This window comes from Melospiza melodia, chromosome 28 (assembly GCF_035770615.1).
Source record: "Melospiza melodia melodia isolate bMelMel2 chromosome 28, bMelMel2.pri, whole genome shotgun sequence".
Taxonomy (NCBI): Eukaryota; Metazoa; Chordata; class Aves; order Passeriformes; family Passerellidae; genus Melospiza; species Melospiza melodia.
In genome coordinates, this window is record NC_086221.1 from 5,422,433 (window position 1) to 5,439,991 (window position 17,559).

Here is a 17,559-nt window from a genome sequence, read left to right on the forward strand (position 1 = left end):
ATGGGGCTCGCTGAGCAGAACACCCCCTTTAGCACCCAAAACCGTGGAAAATAAGGACAGCATGCAAAAATAAGGGCCTGGGAGATGGTGGCAGCAGGAAAACCCGTGCCTGCCCCCACTTGCCTCCCTCCATGTCTGAAGGCTTTATTTGTTCATCAGCGTTTTCTGTTTGCACTCGCTGAGGCTTTAATGGGAGCCGGGTGAAACAAAACCCACAGAGGACGAGCCCATTGACGCCTGCAGAGCACCAGGAGCTGTTTCCCATGGAAAGCTGCTCCTTCCCGGCCTTTGGAAGGGAAAGTTGAGGATTCCCGAGCTGTTCATCACTAATTAGGCTTTGCCTTTTAAAATTAGGTCGGTGGTACAAACACAGCCCTTTCCTGCACCTCCGTGCAGCTGTTGGGGTTTGGGGCACCCCGCGGCCGTGGGGCAGCTCCTTGGGGTGGGGCTGTGGGGTGAAGGAGAAGGGAAATGTTCCTCTAAAGCATTTTGGGGGGTTCCCACCAGTGGATAAGGAGTTGGTGCTGGGATGGAGACCCCGTTCTGCTCCCTCTGTGGGATCTCCACTGCCCCAAACTCAGCCAAACCCGGCCCTGCTCTGCACCCACAGGCCCCCCAGCGCCGTCCTCACCCAGAAAAGCAAACGTGACCCCGGAGTGCCCGCTCAGCCTCGCCTGGGCCGTGGCCAGTGATTCATTGTGGGTGCCCGAGCCCGGTGTTGACTCTGGCAGGGCTCTTATCGAGCTTGGCACTGCGGGTATAAGAGCGGCACGGCGGCGGGCACAGCCACCGTCCACACCATGAGGCGCCTGCTGCTCCTCGCCGCGCTCTGCCTGGCCCTGGCCAGCGCCCTGAGGAGGTAAGGGGGTCCCCAAGGTCCCCAAGGTCCCCAAGGTCCCCGAGGTCCCCAGGGTCTGAGTGGGGGTCACTGCCAGGGCTGTGATGGGTGGCAGAGCTCAGCCTGTACCAGAGCGGTGGCACCACGCTGGGATTTGTGGGTGCTCCATCCCTCTGGGCAGAGCCTGGCAGCAGCAGGAGGGGCTGTGAAGGGGTTTGTGCAAGCAGGGAGGGCAGAGAAAAGCAGCCTGGATTGTCCTTGGCCTGCTCGCCCTGCCCTGCCCCAAGGGCCTTCCCCTGGGTGGCACTGCCAGGAACTGGATGCTCTCCTGCCAGCTCCTGGCTGCCTGTGCCCTAAAACACGTCCAGTGCCTCTCTTCTGCTGTGCCTCGGCTGGAAATTGCTGCAGGGCGAGGATGTGGGCTCTGAACCTCCATCCTGGCAGTGCCAGGGCCCTCAGGGTGGGCTCAGGATGTGGGCAGCACCCATGGGAGTGCCCAGGACCCTCAGGGTGGGCACAGGTTCTGGGCAGCAGCTCCATGAGTGCCCAGGACCCTCAGGATGGGCAGAGGATATGGGCAGCACCCACAGGAGGGTCCAGGACCGTCAGAGTGGGCACAGGACATGGGGGAAGCACTCACAGCAGTGCCCAGGATCCTCAGGGCGGGCACAGCACCCATGGCAGTGACCAGTGCCCTCAGGGTGGGCACAGCACCCACAGCAATGCCCAGCACCCTCAGGGTGGGCACAGCATCCTCAGGATGGGCACAGCACCCAGGCAGTAATGGGGCTGTCAGGGTGGGCACAGCACCCAGTTAGTTATCGGGCTCTCAGGGCGGGCACAGCACCCTCAGGGCGGGCACAGCACCCAGGCAGTTATCGGGCTGTCAGGATGGGCACAGCACCCAGGCAGTTATCGGGCTGTCAGGGTGGGCACAGCACCCAGTTAGTTATTGGGCTCTCAGGGCGGGCACAGCACCCTCAGGGTGGGCACAGCACCCAGGCAGTTATTGGGCTCTCAGGATGGGCACAGCACCCAGGCAGTAATCGGGCTCTCAGGGTGGGCACAGCACCCTCAGGGTGGGCACAGCACCCAGGCAGTTATCGGGCTCTCAGGGTGGGCACAGCACCCTCAGGGTGGGCACAGCACCCAGGCAGTTATCGGGCTCTCAGGATGGGCACAGCACCCTCAGGGCGGGCATAACACCATCAGGGCGGGCACAGCACCCAGGCAGTTATCGGGCTCTCAGAGCGGGCACAGCACCCTCAGGGTGGGCACAGCACCCAGGCAGTTATCGGGCTCTCAGGGTGGGCACAGCACCCTCAGGGTGGGCACAGCACCCATGGCAGTGACCAGCACCCTCAGGGTGGGCACAGCACCCAGGCAGTTATCGGGCTCTCGGGGCGGGCACAGCACCCTCAGGGCGGGCACAGCACCCTCAGGGTGGGCACTGAGCGGGCCCTTCCCGCAGGGTGCCCCTCAGCCGGCGCCGCTCGCTGCGGAAGCTGCTGCGGGAGCGGGGGCAGCTCTCGCACCTCTGGAGGGCCCGGGACGCGCCGAGCAGCGAGGACTGCGCCGCCTTCTCGGAGACCAACGAGCCCCTCATCAACTACCTGGACGTGAGCAGGGCTGGGAGCACCCTCAGTTTGCCCGAGCAGTGCCCACAAACCCCGCGGCTCCGGGCAGTGTCCGGCGTGCCAGGGCTCGCTGCCTGCCCGGCCCTTTGTCCCTGGGGATGTCAGCAGGAGGACAAGGGAGGGCATTCATGGCAGGCACTGCCAGCTTCTTCCCTCCCTGCTGCACTCTGCCCACCCCACTGGGGACAGGTTTACTCCAAAATTCAAGTTTTTCAGGGCAGAGCCTTCCACGGAGGTGGAGGGAGCTCCCCAGGACTATCCCATGTCCCCAAAGCCCTGCCTGGTGATGAGGGTCCCCTCAGGGCCCAGCAATGCCAGGAAGAGGCAGAGCCCTGTCCCCAACATGCTGCCTTTTGTCCTCAGTCCCCATTCCCCAATTTCCCCATCCCGAAAGCCCTGCCTGGTGATGAGGGTCCCCTCAGGGCCCAGCCTTGCCAGGAAGATGCAGAGGCCTGTACCCAACATGCTGCCTTTTGTCCTCAATCCCCATTGCTGTTCCTTAAATATTTGTCTCCTTTATTCCACCTGGCACGGCACAGATCAAACGTTGAGCCCCATCCATGCCCTGCAGACACCCCAGGGCATTTCTGTTGGCATTTCTGGCTGTGCTGGCATCTCACGCTGCTCTCTGCCCCCTCTCTTTGGCAGATGGAGTATTTTGGGCAGATCTCCATCGGGACACCCCCTCAGAATTTCACCGTGGTGTTTGACACGGGCTCCTCCAACCTCTGGGTGCCTTCTGTCTACTGTGTCAGCAAAGCCTGCGGTGAGTGGGGAGCCCCTGACCCCAGAGAGGCCATGGGGACCCTCCTAACAGTGACAGAAATCCAGGGGTGAAAGCAGGGAGTGACAGCTCAGCAGGGGACAAATGTGGCTTTTTGGGGCTGTCAGTGATCAGCCAGCCCCAGAGAGCCCGGAGGGACCAGAGCATCCCTGAGCCCAGCAGGAACTGGATCCCGCAGGGAATTGCAAAATGGGACTGGATATCCCAGGGAATTGGGGAATGGGACTGGATCCCACAGGGAGTTGGGGAATGGGACTGGATCCCCCAGGGAATTGGGGAATAGGACTGGATCCCCCAGGGAATTGGGGAATAGGACTGGATCCTGCAGGGAATTGGGGAATGGATCCTGTAGGGAGTTGGGGAATGGAACTGGATCCCACAGGGAATTGGGAAATGGGACTGGATCCTGCAGGGAATTGGTGAATGGGACTGGATTTCATAGGGAATTGAGGAATGGGACTGGATCTCACAGGGAATTGGGGAATGGGACTGGATCCCAGGGGGAATTGGGGACTGGATCTCACAGGGAATTGGGGAATGGGACTGGATCCTGCAGGGAGTTGGGGAATGGATCCCATAGGGAGTTAGGGAATGGGACTGGATTTCACAGGGATCTGGGGAATAGGACTGGATCCCCCAAGGAATCGGGGAACGGGACTGGATCCCACAGTGCCATGGGCCTGCTGCTGGCTGTAACCAGGGACAGCAGTGCTCATCTCAGGACTCATTAAAAGCTGCTGATCCTGCTCTCCCTAAGAGCCCTCCCACCCTCCATCAGACTGAAATGGAAGAGGTTTTCTCCCCCCTCAAAACTCCGGCACATCCCTCAGCAAAGCCCCCATAACCATGAGTTTTGGTGACACCACGCTGCGCCATCATTTCGCCTCACTGGGGGCTCCTGGGAGCTGTGACCATGCCAAAAAAAAGCCATTTCTGGTGACAGATCCCATCTCCTTCCCCAGCTGGGCACACCAAGTTCCAACCAACCCAGTCCAGCACCTACCAGGTGGTCGGGACCCCCTTCTCCATCCAGTACGGCACCGGGAGCCTGACGGGGATCATCGGATCCGACCAAGTGGCCGTGAGTGACCTTTGGATTTTCCTGCTCTGGACAATTCCCTGGGACTCGGCCCCCCCATGGAACCCCCTCCTCCCTGCAGGTCGAGGGTCTGGCCGTGAGCAACCAGCAGTTTGCAGAGAGCATCAGTGAGCCGGGAAAAGCCTTCCTGGATGCTGAGTTCGATGGGATCCTGGGGCTGGCTTATCCCTCCCTGGCCGTGGATGGGGTCACCCCCGTCTTCGACAACATGATGGCCCAAAATCTGGTGGAGCTGCCCCTTTTCTCCGTCTACATGAGCTCGTACGGATGTGGCTTTGCTCTGGGATGCTGCTTGGAGTCTGGCATTGCTTCAGGGAGCTAAAACACAGATCATGAAGGGGGGTTTGGTACCAGATTGAGCATCACAGACCTCTGGCCTTGCAGCACGTGTGGGGAGAAAGTTGGGGTAAATTCGTGCTAAATGGACAAAAATCTTTCATGTGTCCTCCTCCTCCTGCCAAAATTTGGTGGAGCTGCCCCATTTCTCCATCTACATGAGCTTGTACAGACATGGCTTTGCTCTGGGCTGATGCTTGGAGTCTGGCATTGCTTCAGGGAGCTAAAATACAGATCATGAAGGGGGGGTTGGTACCAGATTGAGCATTGCAGACCTCTGGCCTTGCAGCATGTGTGGGGAGAAAGCTGGGGTAAATTCATGCTAAATGGACAAAAATCCCTCATGTCTCCTCCTCCCAAAATTTGGTGGAGCTGCCCCTTTTCTCTGTCTACATGAGCTTGTACAGACATGGCTTTGCTCTGGGATGCTGCTTGGAGTCTGGCATTGCTTTAGGGAGTAGAAGGGGTTGATAAAATAGAAGTATTTTTCTGAGATAATGAAGAGGGTTTGGTACCGGATTGAGCACCACGCCTCTGGTCTCGCAGCATGTGTGGGAAGAAAATTGGGGTAAATTCATGCTAAATGGACAAAAATCCTTCATGTGTCCTCCTCCCTGCAGGAACCCTGACTCCCCCCAGGGAGGAGAGGTGCTTTTTGGGGGCTATGACACCTCCCGCTTCACGGGCACCCTGAACTGGGTGCCAGTCACCCAGCAGGGCTACTGGCAGATCCAGCTGGACAAGTGAGTGCTGCTGGGCAGGGAGGGAGGGCAGGGTAGGGCTGGCAGAGTGTGTAAAACCCCTCCTGCTCCTTCTCTTGCAGCATCCAGCTGGGTGGGACAGAGACCTTCTGTGCCAATGGCTGCCAGGCCATCGTGGACACCGGGACGTCGCTCATCGTGGGTCCCACCAAGGAGATCAAAAAACTGCAAAACCTCATTGGGGCTGTGTCTGTGGATGGAGAGGTGAGAGCCAGGGTGGGGACAGGAGGGGACAAAGCCTTGGGGACCTTTCCCTGCTGGAAGGGACCCCCTGGGCAGCCCCTGAGCCCCCGGCTCTGTTCCAGTACGCCATAGAGTGCAGCAACCTCAGCGTGATGCCCGACCTGACCTTCACCATCAACGGGCTGCCCTACACGCTCAGCGCCCAGGCTTACACCCTCGTGGTATGGCTGTGCCTCCCCCAACCCCAAATCCCAGCTGCTCCACTGGCAAAGGTGGCCCAGCCCCACGCCAGGAGCTGGCAGTGTGTCCCCAGGGGTGACAAACCCTGCTGGTTTCTGCTTCACTGCCATTCCCGGGGGTTTCCATGCGCATGAGGCTCTCGGCCTCATCCCCAGCTTTGCTTTCCACTTCTCCTCCAGGAGGATGCTGATGGCATGACCTTCTGCACCAGTGGCTTCCAGGGCAGCGACATCCCCCCTCCCACAGGACCCCTCTGGATTTTGGGAGATGTTTTCATCCGTCAGTTCTACTCTGTCTTCGACCGGGGGAATAACGTGGTGGGCTTGGCCCCTGCTGTCCCTTAGGGCTGTGAATCCGTGGGGCAGGAGAGGAACGGACCCTGGCAGGGCAGTGGATGTCACCCTGTCCTCCTCAGTGTCCCCAGGGGGATGAAGACATCCCCAGGGATGCAGTGAAGAGTCCAGCAGAGGTTCAGTCCACACCAGGACACTGTGATATAAAAATGTCTGGGGCAGCTCTGTGATCTGCTCTGCACATTTTCTCTTTTTAAATCCTGAGCCAATAAAAATGTCAATAAACCCAAACCTCTCATGCTTGTGTCAGCAGCAGCCCTGCAGAAATCCTGCACATCTCAAGCTTTATGCTGGGGGTTAAATCCTCCTTGCCCATGTCCTGCTCTCCTCCCTAGGTGATCCACGGCACTGGGATTTCCACAGGGGCAGAAAGAAGGGGATGCTTTGCCCAGGTAGAGCAGAAATCCCTGGAGGTGGCAGTGGCCATCCCAGGGGCAGGGCAGGGGCACAGGGAGCACTGGGAATGCACCTTTCCTCAGCTGGGGCTGGTAAACAAAAAGGAAACAAGGAGAGTGGAAAGACCCTGGGGCTCTTTCTGTGCCACAAAACTCCGGGAGGCACCGGTGATTTCCATTTGATTCCTTTGGGGAACTCACAGCAAACTGTGCTTGGTGGGTCCTTGAGGCAAAAAGGGCCAAGCAGCTGCTGAGGGCTGGCAAAGCAAAAAGGGCTGACTCAAAGTGTGGGGGGCTGTGGGGGGCTGCAGAGGGGCTGCTGGCCATGGGGGTCCCCAGGAGTCACCGTGGCACACGTGACAGAGTGTGACAGTGCACGAGTGGCAGTGGCTCACGAGTGATGCACCCTGAGGCAGCCAGAAAGGGAAGCACACAAAGGTTATTTTTATCCAGGCCTTTGCTCTGGTTTCCCCAGTGACCCTGCAGTGAGGCCAGCAGTGCCAGGGCTGGGCTGCTGGAGTGTCCATGTCCCATCCCTCCCAGAGCAGAGCAGCCTTCAGGGCTGGCCTGGGAGCTCTGGAATACTCAGGTCTGGTTGTAAACTTTGCAGCTGAGCTTGTGGTTTGCAATAAAAGGAGATATCTGCCTTACCCAGAGGCACTGATTGTGCCACTGACCAGTGTGGGCTCTGTGACGTTTCCCGTGTTGACTTTACCCCTGCTGCAGTCCCAGATAAGGTGCTGGGGCTGCTGGACAAAGTTCTCCTGTCCCTCTTCCACCTTAACCCTTAGCACGCCAAGGTGCTGTTGAGCACGAGCCCAGGGGCTGGGGGGAGCATCCAGCTCCCCCAGCATGACAGGGGCCACCCAGTGTCCCCAAAGAGCAGCTGGCAGTGAGGGCTGGCCTGGCCTGGAGTCACCCAGGACTGCTCTGGTGCTTTGCTTTTGGGATCTCAGGGCATTCTGTGCCTTCTTGACAGGTTTAGGGGGGAAGCTGCTCAAACAAATACGAGCATCCCAATAAAGAGTGACCCTGCTGTCCCCCGTGGAGGCTGAGCAGTGCAGGGAACGCTTGGATGCCCTTTGCTTCCTTCCCTTTCCCTCACTCCCAGGGCCCTGCAGGGCACAGGCCATCCTCTCCTTGTCCCCATCAGCCTGTCCCCCGGCTGTGCCAGCCCCAGCCTGGGTTTCAGCACTTTCCTCACAGTCACAGGCCACAAACCCCACGCCTTTTCCTCAGAACTGCTGACGTGGGGGAGCAGCCAGGACAGAACTGAAGCTGCGGTCACTGGAGCTGCAGAGCGACGCCTTGGCCACCACCTCCTCCCCACCACTGCTCCCACTGCCTTCATCCAGGCAGAACCTCAGCCCAGGGGGGATTAGGAGAGCAGGAGCTTTGGGGAAATCCCTTTTCCTGTGAAATCAAACAAAAGGCAGAGATAAGGCTGATGCACCCTGGTGGGTACAACCACCCTGGCCAAAAGCAGAAGTGGCCGTGGGCATCAGCTGCAGTTTGGGATTGACCACAAACCCCAGCCCCAGCAGCGTGGAGAGGCTTTGATCATCTGATGGGGTGAGCAATCCCCCATCCCACCAGGAACATGCGAGAGGAACGAGGGCAGAAGTTGTTGTGGGGGGAGGTTGAACAAGAAATTCTCTGTGCAGGAGCAAAGGTGAAGCAGGATGGTGAAAAGGGGCTGAAAATGGGGATTAGGAGAGAGCTGCTCCAGGGAAATGTCAGCCTTTTACCCACCACTGGTGAGAACTGGCTTGGGTTCTCCTGCCTCAGCCCAGCTTCTCCCAGCGCCTGCCCTCTGGGGGGAAAACCAGATTTTTCTGGCCAGACAGGTCCCAAAATTACACCTGGAAAAGAGGGGGAGGAAGGTTTGTCCTGCTGGATGCAGTGATCCTCCCTGAGATCCCATCAGGGTCTGCAAGGGGGTAAAAAAATCTACAAAAATGCTGGAAGTGAAAAAGCAAAGGCCAGGGATGCCAAAACCTGGGCACGGGACCACCATCAACTGGGGGCTGCTGGTTCAGGATGAGGGAGGGTTCACAGATGGGGGACACCCCGCTCCCACTGCAAAGCCCAAATCCTACAGAATGCTCGGCAAAGGCACAGAACCTGCCCTGGCAGGTTGGGGAGCAGAGCTCTGCCTTGCAGCCGTGGCCAAGCAGGTTCTCCCACTCCAGAGAGCCCTGGGCACCCGCCTGGTGCTGGGATTGCTCCAGCTGAGAGCCCCAAAATCCCATTTACTGATTGAACACATCGTCCTGCAGACCTCACCGTCTCTGTTCTCTGTTTTTGGGGTGTTTCTGGGGTGTTCTGTGGGTACTGGGTGGGACCCCTGGGCTGGGGGCTGCGGGGATGTGACATGAGGGACTGGAAATGCTCGTGATCCCCACCCTGCCCCTTTCCTGCCTGGAAAAGGATTCACAAAGAGCTCAGAGGGAACACAGCCGCTCCTGACCCATGCATATCTCCCAAATCCGTTCATCCCATCCCACGATATCAGAGCAAAGCCCGCCACGGCTCCAGGGATGCTGCCACAGCCCCGCCCGGCTTTTGTCCTCACCGCTCAACAATTCCCCAGCGGGAATTGTTGAGATAAAGGGTCAGAAAACCTTTTTAAAGGGCGGAGGCAGAAAGAAACCGAGGGGATTCTGAGCCAGAGGAGAAGCCAAAAGTCCACCCCAAACTCCAGAACCTCGTTCTCCTTCCCCATCGGAGCCCGAGCCGGGGACACTGGGCAGATCCATGGACACCCCAGCGCCCGCCCGCGGCTCCTCCGGCATCTCGGCCCCTTTGTGCTGATGTCACGGAGCGGGGCCCCGGAGCCGCCTTCCCCGGGAGGGCCGGGATCGGCCGCCCCTTCCCGGATCCTCCTCTCTCGCCTCTCCCATCCCCTGCCCGGGCCGGCTGCGGCGGAGCCGGGAGCTGCCCCTGCCCGGCAGGTGAGTGCTCCGCAGGTGAGTCCCGGGGGCCGCGCAGAGCCGCGGAGCAGCAGCGAGGGGAAGGAACTCCATTTTGAGTTTAGAAACATCTGGAGTCCCCAAAAGCTGGCGGAAGCAGCGGGAGGTTTGTGTGTGGCTGTGCCTGTGCCCGGGATGATGCCCGCGGCTGGGCACGGAGGGCGGGGGGGCCTGGAGCCTGATTTCAGAGCCTGATTTCAGAGCTGATTTTCAGAGCTGATTTTCAGAGCTGGGAGTTCCCCGCTGGTGTTCCAAGGGGGAATGGCGCAGGGCCGGCCAGCGCATCAGGGAAAAATGCAGCGATGAGGCTGCCAGCGTTTCCATCCGTGCCGTGGGGATGGCACTGCTGCGGCTGCTGGGGGATGCTGGTGCCACCTGAGGGGGTTTCAGGAGTCCTGGACAGGTTCAGAGCATTTGAGGACACTGGGACATCATGGGGACACATCCTGGGGGGACCTCCTGGGCGGGGATGCTCTCTGGGCTGTGCTTGAGACACCAAGGAAGTCCTTCTGGTTGGGGTATTCTTTAATAAATTTAACTTTCAGCAGGACCCCAGGCGTGCGTGCCAGGCCCGGGGGGAGGGAGTGCGCTGGAGAGGGGGTGGGAGAAGCAGGGAAGCGGCTCCGGGCAGCTTTGAATGGTGATGAAGCGGCGAGTCCGGGCGTGCTGCGGGCGGGGACGGGGGCCGGGCTTGGCATGGGAGGGTTTTTCTGTGCTGGCATGGCACGGGCATGATGCTGGCACGGTGAGAGCACAGCCACCCCCGGGACAGGACCCCAAGGCTCACCCAGGTGCCATCCCCACAGCCCCCCGTGCCCCTCTCGCCCCCAGCGCCCGTCCATGGATGCCAGCAAGAAGGTGGATCTGAAGATCATCATCATCGGAGCTCTGGGGTAAGGAGCTGGCGAGGGAGGGAAGCCCCCTGAGTGTGCTGGGTGCCCCCTGAGCTGGGCAAAGCCTCACCGTGCCCCTTTGCTCGCCCCCAGCGTGGGCAAGACCTCCCTGCTGCACCAGTACGTGCACAAGACGTTCTACGAGGATTACCGCACCACGCTGGGCGCCAGCATCCTCACCAAGGTCCTGCCCGTGGACAGCACCCCCCTGAAGCTGCAGGTGAGCGGGGTGAGCTGGCACTGCCCGCTGTGCCCACCCTGATCCCAGCTGTGTGTCCCAGCCTGGACTGCTGGGCCCAAGTGCCACCACGGTCATGAGGTGCAGAGCCTGATTTTCAGAGGTGATTTTTAGAGCTGATTTTCAAAGCCTGGCTTTTAGAGCCTGATTTTCAGTGCTGATTTTCAGAGCCTGATCTTCAAGCTGATTTTCAGAGCTTGATTTTCAGAGCTTGATTTTCAGAACCTGATTTTCAGAGCTGATTTTCAAAGCCTGATTTTTAGAGCCCAATTTTCAGAGGTGATTTTCAGAGCCCGATTTTTGGAGCCTGATTTTCAGCACTGATTTTCAGGGCCGACTTTCAGAGCCTGATTTTTAGAGCCTGATTTTCAGAGCCTGATTTTCAAGCTGTTTTTCAGAGCCTGATTTTAATAGCCTGATTTTCAGAGCTGATTTTCAGAGCTCCATTTTCAGAGGTGATTTTCAGAGCCTGATTTTCAGAGCTCAATTTTCAGAGCCCCATTTTTTCAGAGCTAATCTTTGGCTCTGTAAGATTTTCAAAGCCAAATTTTCAGACCCCAAATTGCAGAGCTGATTTTCAGTGCCCGATTTTCAGCATCCATGACCTGCACTGGAATCCCACAGGAACTCTGGGGGCTCAGCACCCCCTGAAGCTGCTCCTGTGGGCCGCAGCACCCACCCTGCCCCTGTCACGTCCCCTCCTCTGCCCTAGATCTGGGACACCGGGGGACAGGAGCGGTTCCGGTCCATGGTGTCGACCTTCTACAAAGGCTCGGACGGCTGCATGCTGGCCTTTGATGTGACAGACAGGGAGTCCTTTGAGGCCCTGGACAACTGGAGAGATGATTTCCTGGAGAAGGTCATCCCCAGGGAGCAGGATTTCCCCATGGTGGTGCTGGGGAACAAGATAGACCTCAGTGACCGGCAGGTAAGGGTGGAGCAGGGACAGCAGGATCAGCAGTGCTGGGGTCACCACCCCTGCAGGAATTTAAAACTTGTGCTGTTGTACTCTTGGGGACATGGTTTGGTGCTGGACTTGATGAGCTTAAGGGTGTTTCCCAACCTAAACAATTCCACGATTGGGATGCTGTAGGGTGTTAATGGTTCTGAGGGCTGATCAGAACCTTTCCCTGTCCTCACACAAACCAGAGCTCCAGGCAAGGAGCTGCCACCTCCCCCAGCACTCTGGGAGGGGATGAGCAACATCCTCCTGCTGCTCTTTGGGGCACAGACTGTCCCCAGCAGGGGCAGCAGGAGTGACAACCTCAGGCTCTGCCAGCACCCCCTCACCCAGCAGTGCCTGGATGGGAGGGTGCCATCCCTGAGCTGTGGCTCAGCCAGCAGTGCCCTGATGGGTGAGGAGGGTCCCTTGTCCCCTCCCTGAAATGTGGCACTGCCAGCAGTGCCTGGATGGGTGAGGAGGGTGCCATGTCCCCTCCCTGAGCTGTGGCTCCATCCTCCCACCCCAGCAGTGCCTGGATGGGTGAGGAGGTCCCCTGTCCCATCCCTGAGCTGTGGCTCCATCCTCCCATCCCACCAGAGTTTGAGGAGGGTCCCCTGTCCCATCCCTGAGCTGTGGCTCCATCCTCCCATCCCACCAGAGTTTGAGGAGGGTCCTCAGTCCAATCCCTGAGCTGTGGCTCCATCCTCCCATCCCAGTAATGCCTAGGTGGGTGAGGAGGGTCCCCTGTCCCATCCCTGAGCTGTGGCTCACCCAGCAGTGCCTGGATGAGTGAGGAGGGTCCCATCTCGGATCTGTGGCTCACCCAGTAATGCCTGGGTGGGTGAGGAGGGTCCCCTGTCCCATCAGTGAGCTGTGGCTCCATCCTCCCATCCCACCAGAGTTTGAGGAGAATCCCCTGTCCCATCCCTGAGCTGTGGCTCCATCCTCCCATCCCACCAGAGTTTGAGGAGGGTCCCCTGTCCCAGCAGTGCCTGGATGGGAGAGGAGGGTCCTCTGTCCCCTGTTCCCACCCCTGAGCTGTGGCTCCATCCTCCCACCCCTCAGGTGCCCAAGGAAACAGCCTCAGCCTGGTGCAAGGAGAAGGACATCCCCTATTTCGAGGTCAGTGCCAAGAACAACATCAACGTGGCCGAGGCTTTCGAGACGCTGGCGAAGCAGGCGCTGAGCACGGTGAGCACCCCGCGGCTCCGAGCTGTGCTGGGGGGCAGTTTGGGGTAAATCCGGGATTAATCTGACACGTCCTCCCGTGTGGAACAGCTCCTGCTGCAAGGGAGAGCCCCGGCAATAGAAACGCAGCAGTGTTTGACCCTAAATCAATAGGAGTGGGAATTGCCGTGTGCTTTTCCCAGTGATGGGAACCCACAGCGCGCCAGCACTGTCCTCTAGCGGCCGTGCCGCGGCGACATTGGTGTCCCCAAGCCCTGCTCCGGGTGGCTTTTGCTGCATTTTGCCGGTAGCCACCAGCTCAGGGCTGAACCGCGGGGCCGGCTCGGGGCTGCGCTCGCTCATCCTCTCCCTTCTCCGCTTCTCTTCCAGTATAAAGGGATTTTGGAGAGTTATTTGACCGACTCCATCAAGCTCACTCCCAACGACAAGCCCAAGCAGAGATGCTGCTGACCCCACGGTGGAGCCCTGCCCGGGGTCAGTGCCTGCTGCCCACCCCAGCTGCCCACGGGGACTGGCAGTGCCAGGGCTGGGCACACCAGGAGCTGCCAGCTCATCCCAGGATTTGCTGCTTGCTCTGGAGCTGCTCTCCATCACCTCAGTGTCACAGTGGTGGCTCTGTCGCCATCCCCTCGATGTCCCTGTGGTGACGGTGCCAGGGATGCAGGCAGGGCTCTCCAGACACCTTGGCACCATGGATGACCCTTGCCAGGGCACAGCCTGGTGGCCCCGTGGCTCCCAGGGTGGTACAGGCTGCCCTGAGGGGACACCTGGGGCTGGTGGCCCCTGCACAGGGACCTGCCACTGTGGAGGCAACTACGCCGTGCCTCAGTTTCCCCTCCTGTCGTGCATATCCCCCATCAAACACCTTCCCCCTCCCGCCTCACTGGGGAGGATTCTCAAAAAAGCACTTTGTCAAGGGTACTCTTTTTTGGTTTTTTTAAGGAAATTAAATATTTCATTTTTATTTATATTTATGTGTTGTGAAATGCTCCCAAGATCCTGCAGCAGGAAGGTGGGGTGGGGGGCTCCAGACTTCCCTCCCTGAGGCTGTTCAGCTTCTCAGGGCTGGAGGACACATTTCGGATCTGGAGTTTTATATTTATTTTATTTTATTTTATTTTACTTTACTTTATTTTATTTTATTTTTTCTTTATTTTTGTTTTATTCAATATTTTATATTTATTTTCATATTATATTTTTATAATATATTTTAATATTTTATTTTTATATTTTATCGTTTATTTTAATTTATTTTATTTTAATTTATTTTATTTTATATTTTATATTTTATTTTATTTTATTTTGTTTTGTTTTATTTTATTTTATATTTTATTTATTTTATTTTATATTTTATATATTTTAATTTTATCTTTTATTTTGTTTTATTTTAATTTATTTTATCTTATATTTTATATTTTATTTTATTATATTTTGGTTTTTTTATTTGATTTTATATTTTATTTATTTTATTTTATATTTTATATATTTTAATTTTAAATTTTATTCTGTTTTATTTTTAAATTTTTTATTTATGGTTTTTTGCTTTATTTTGTATTTTATTTTATTGTATTTTGTATTTAGTATTTTGTTTTATTTTGTATTTTTTTTTTTTGTTTTATTTTGTATTTTATTTTATTTTATTTTCATTTTCCTGTATAAATTTTGGGTGAGGGGAGGAGGAGGTGCGAGGCGGGTGTGCAGAGTTGCCTGGCAGGGCAGCTGTCGGCAGAGGGAGCCCGCTGGGAGCAGATCCCGGCTCCCGCTTCCCTCCCGCACCATCCCGGGCACCTTCCCGGCCTTGTCCCCGCTCCACTGGGGCTGCAGCGTCCCCCTGGCTGGGATGGACGGGCTCAGATCCCCAGGGAGGTCACCAGAGACCTCCTGGCCTCTGTCATCCCCCCCCAGTGACTGCAGGGGTGACACAGAATGTCACAGAGGCTGCCCTGGCACCACCCGGGCTGCCCATGGGGACAGCAGCCATCGGTGCCAGGACAGGGCAGGGCAGGTGGCATCAGGATGGGTGAAACCTGAGCGGGGGCTGGGCACGGGGGGCGTGGGGGCTGCGGAGATGGGGCTGGAGATGGGGCTGGGGCTGGAAATGGGGATGGAGATGGGGCTGGAGATGGAGATGGGGCTGGGGCTGGAGATGGGGCTGGGGCTGGAGATGGAGATGGGGCTGGAAATGGGGATGGAGATGGGGCTGGGGCTGGAGATGGGGCTGGGGCTGGAGATGGAGATGGAGGTGGGGATGGGGCTGGAAATGGGGATGGAGATGGGGCTGGAGGTGGGGATGGGGCTGGAGATGGGGCTGGAAATGGGGATGGAGATGGAGATGGGGCTGGAGATGGGGATGGGGCTGGGGCTGGAGATGGAGATGGAGATGGGGCTGGAAATGGGGATGGAGATGGGGCTGGGGCTGGACATGGTGCTGAAGATGGGGAAATTTTCAGAGCCTGATTTTCAAGCTGATCTTCAGAGCCCAAATTTCAGAGGCGATTTTCAGAGCCTGATTTTCAGAGCTGGAGCTGGGGCTGTGGCTGCGGCTGTGTCTGGAGCACCCGTCCGGAGAGAACGGACAGTTCAGTTCCCACCCTCGGCCAGTTCCCACCCTCCTTACGCAACGCTCCGCCTGTTTATTTGGGCACCGGGCCGGGGAGAGGATTTGTCCCTTCCTATTGCGAGGAGAGGGGCATTAACTATTTCCTCCCCGCGTTCTGGACGCCCTTTCCCCACCCCGTGCCCGCCCGGAGCCCCCCTCACACCCAGCACCCCCAGCCCACCCTGGCACCCTCGGAGCTGTCGGGACAGGGGTGTTGGGCACTGCCCGTGCCAGCAGCGAGGTTGTTTCTCATCACACCCTTCTCCCAGCAGCTCCCAGCGCTGGCAAACAAAAACCCGATCTGTTTTAGCAGTTTGGACACCCCGGGCTGAGCAGGTCACACAAACGCCCTGAGGGGAGATGGAGCTCCCTGAGTGGGGCTGGGCACCTCTGGCACTGCCCGGGGCTGCTGTGGGGGCTGGAAGGTGTGAGTGGCAGGAGCTGGGGCCAGGTGGGAGCTGCAGGCTTGGCTCGGGGTCCGGGTGGGTGCTCTGGGCAGGGCTGGGGTCAGACCCCGAGCTGCAGGCAAGCTCTGAGCTGCTGGGTGTGACGCTGCTCACAGGGGTCTTTGGGTGAGGGAAGAGACAAGGATTTGACTCTACATTTCAAAAGGCTTGATTTGTTATTTTATGATATGTATTACATTAAAACTTCACTAAAATAATAGAAGAATTTCATCCCAGAAGGTTAGCTAAGAATAGAATAGCAAAGAAAGAATGATAACAAAAGGCAGCTGTCTCGCACTCTGTCCAAGCTGACTCTGTCCGAGACAGCTGGGCCTTGATTGGCTATTAATTATAAACATCTAGGTTGGGCTAATCAAAAATCTACTTGATGCATTCCACAGCAGCAGACAATCATTGTTTGCATTTTCTCAGGAAGAAAAGAGCTTAAAAGAAAAATTTTACATGAAAAAATGTCTGTGACAGCTGGGCTCCACCTGAACAGGGCCCCAGCACTTTGTGCATCATTCCAGACATGGGAATCAGGGCAGTGAAGGGGAATCAGGGCTGTGAAGGGGAATCAGGGCTCTGGAGGATGCTGCAGCCTCAGGATCTCCAGTGGCATCACCGCCGTGCAGAAATCCTGGCCAGCACGCCTCACAGATGTGAAAAACGCCAATCACTTGTTTTCAAAATTTTAAAAGTTTAATAGCAATAAAACGGTTATAAAAATAGTAATGCAATTAGAGTAATAATAATTTGGACAATTTGGATTAGGACAATATGAGACAATAAATACAAAGAGTTATGGATGCCTGGGTTCCTTTTCTGGGCAGCACAAGCCCCAAAAAGGCCCCACATTAACAGAGGATTAAACCTTAACAGCAACAGCCTGTTGAATATTCATACACCTCATCCATGATGCATAAATTCCATTCAAACACAGGATTCTGTCTGGGCAGTGTCAGCTTCTTCCTCTGAATCCTGACAGCGCCTTTGAGGTGGGAAAAGTTCATTTCTCTTGATAATGGAGCAATAAATTCTTTTTCTCTGAAAGATTCAGGTGTCCTGTGGCTGCTATGTCACTGTGAGTCTTTTCTTTAAAAAAGTATCCTACATAGCACAGTTTGTATTTTAAGAATTTTTATAACCTAAAACTATATTTAACACAGTACTTAAGACTATATTTAACACAGCATCACTTTCTAACACAACACATACAATATTCATTAGAATATTTGCAAAAAAAGCCAATCATAAAACACGTGCACTTTCCACAACAGATGTGCAGCACCCTGCTGGAGCCAGCTACAGCCCTGCAGCTCCTTCTCCTCCCTCCATCCCTGCGGGCAGGGTGTCCAGGCAGCCCTGGCACAGCCAGGAGAGCGGGCAGGGTGGCACGGTGCCAGGCAGGATGCTGGCAGGAGCAGCCAGAGGTGCTAAGCTGGTAACACTATCCCGAAACCCGATAAAGGACAGGGGGAGGTTTGCAACACGTGGGATTAACAAGGTCAGCTCGAGATTTTTCTCAGGGTGAAAATCAAAGGGGAAAATATTTGCCTTGTGTGACTCAGTGAGTTCCTGAGCAGCCACCTGAGTTCCTGAGCTCACCCCGGCCTGTGGCCACTGCTGAGGAGCCAGACTGAGCCCTCCTGCT

At 56.6% G+C, this 17,559-nt stretch overlaps 2 protein-coding genes across 5 annotated transcripts; both read left to right on the forward strand.

Annotated features, from left to right (window-relative positions):
• Nucleotides 1-2,343: 2,343 nt before the first annotated feature.
• Nucleotides 2,344-6,462, forward strand: CTSE (cathepsin E). Its single transcript, XM_063177818.1, has 8 exons — nt 2,344-2,457; nt 3,124-3,241; nt 4,222-4,340; nt 4,420-4,619; nt 5,315-5,437; nt 5,518-5,659; nt 5,761-5,859; nt 6,058-6,462. Exons 2-8 carry the CDS (start codon nt 3,124-3,126, stop codon nt 6,220-6,222), a joined length of 966 nt encoding a protein of 321 aa, XP_063033888.1. The 5' UTR covers nt 2,344-2,457; the 3' UTR covers nt 6,223-6,462.
• Nucleotides 6,463-9,502: 3,040 nt separating this feature from the next.
• RAB7B (RAB7B, member RAS oncogene family) lies at nt 9,503-13,830 on the forward strand. 4 transcript variants are annotated; one of them, XM_063177792.1, is made up of 6 exons: nt 9,503-9,595; nt 10,430-10,491; nt 10,585-10,711; nt 11,442-11,657; nt 12,738-12,863; nt 13,230-13,830. In XM_063177792.1, the coding sequence occupies exons 2-6, from the start codon at nt 10,439-10,441 to the stop codon at nt 13,308-13,310; spliced, it is 603 nt and encodes a 200-aa protein (XP_063033862.1). In that variant the 5' UTR covers nt 9,503-9,595; nt 10,430-10,438; the 3' UTR covers nt 13,311-13,830. The 4 variants fall into 4 exon arrangements, with proteins under 4 accessions (XP_063033862.1, XP_063033859.1, XP_063033861.1 ...); XM_063177789.1 differs by having other exon boundaries at nt 9,537-9,595; nt 10,405-10,491; XM_063177791.1 differs by having other exon boundaries at nt 9,541-9,580; nt 10,405-10,491.
• Nucleotides 13,831-17,559: the final 3,729 nt, after the last annotated feature.

Coding starts and splice junctions, on each gene's coding strand:
- CTSE (XM_063177818.1), top strand. CDS start 3,124: ATGGAGTATTTTGGGCAGATCTCCATCGGGACACCCCCTCAGAATTTC. Junction 4,620..5,314: donor TTCTCCGTCTACATGAGCTC/GTACGGATGTGG, acceptor TCCTCCCTGCAG/GAACCCTGACTCCCCCCAGG. Junction 5,660..5,760: donor CTGTGTCTGTGGATGGAGAG/GTGAGAGCCAGG, acceptor GCTCTGTTCCAG/TACGCCATAGAGTGCAGCAA.
- RAB7B (XM_063177792.1), top strand. CDS start 10,439: ATGGATGCCAGCAAGAAGGTGGATCTGAAGATCATCATCATCGGAGCT. Junction 10,712..11,441: donor GCACCCCCCTGAAGCTGCAG/GTGAGCGGGGTG, acceptor CCTCTGCCCTAG/ATCTGGGACACCGGGGGACA. Junction 12,864..13,229: donor CGAAGCAGGCGCTGAGCACG/GTGAGCACCCCG, acceptor CTTCTCTTCCAG/TATAAAGGGATTTTGGAGAG.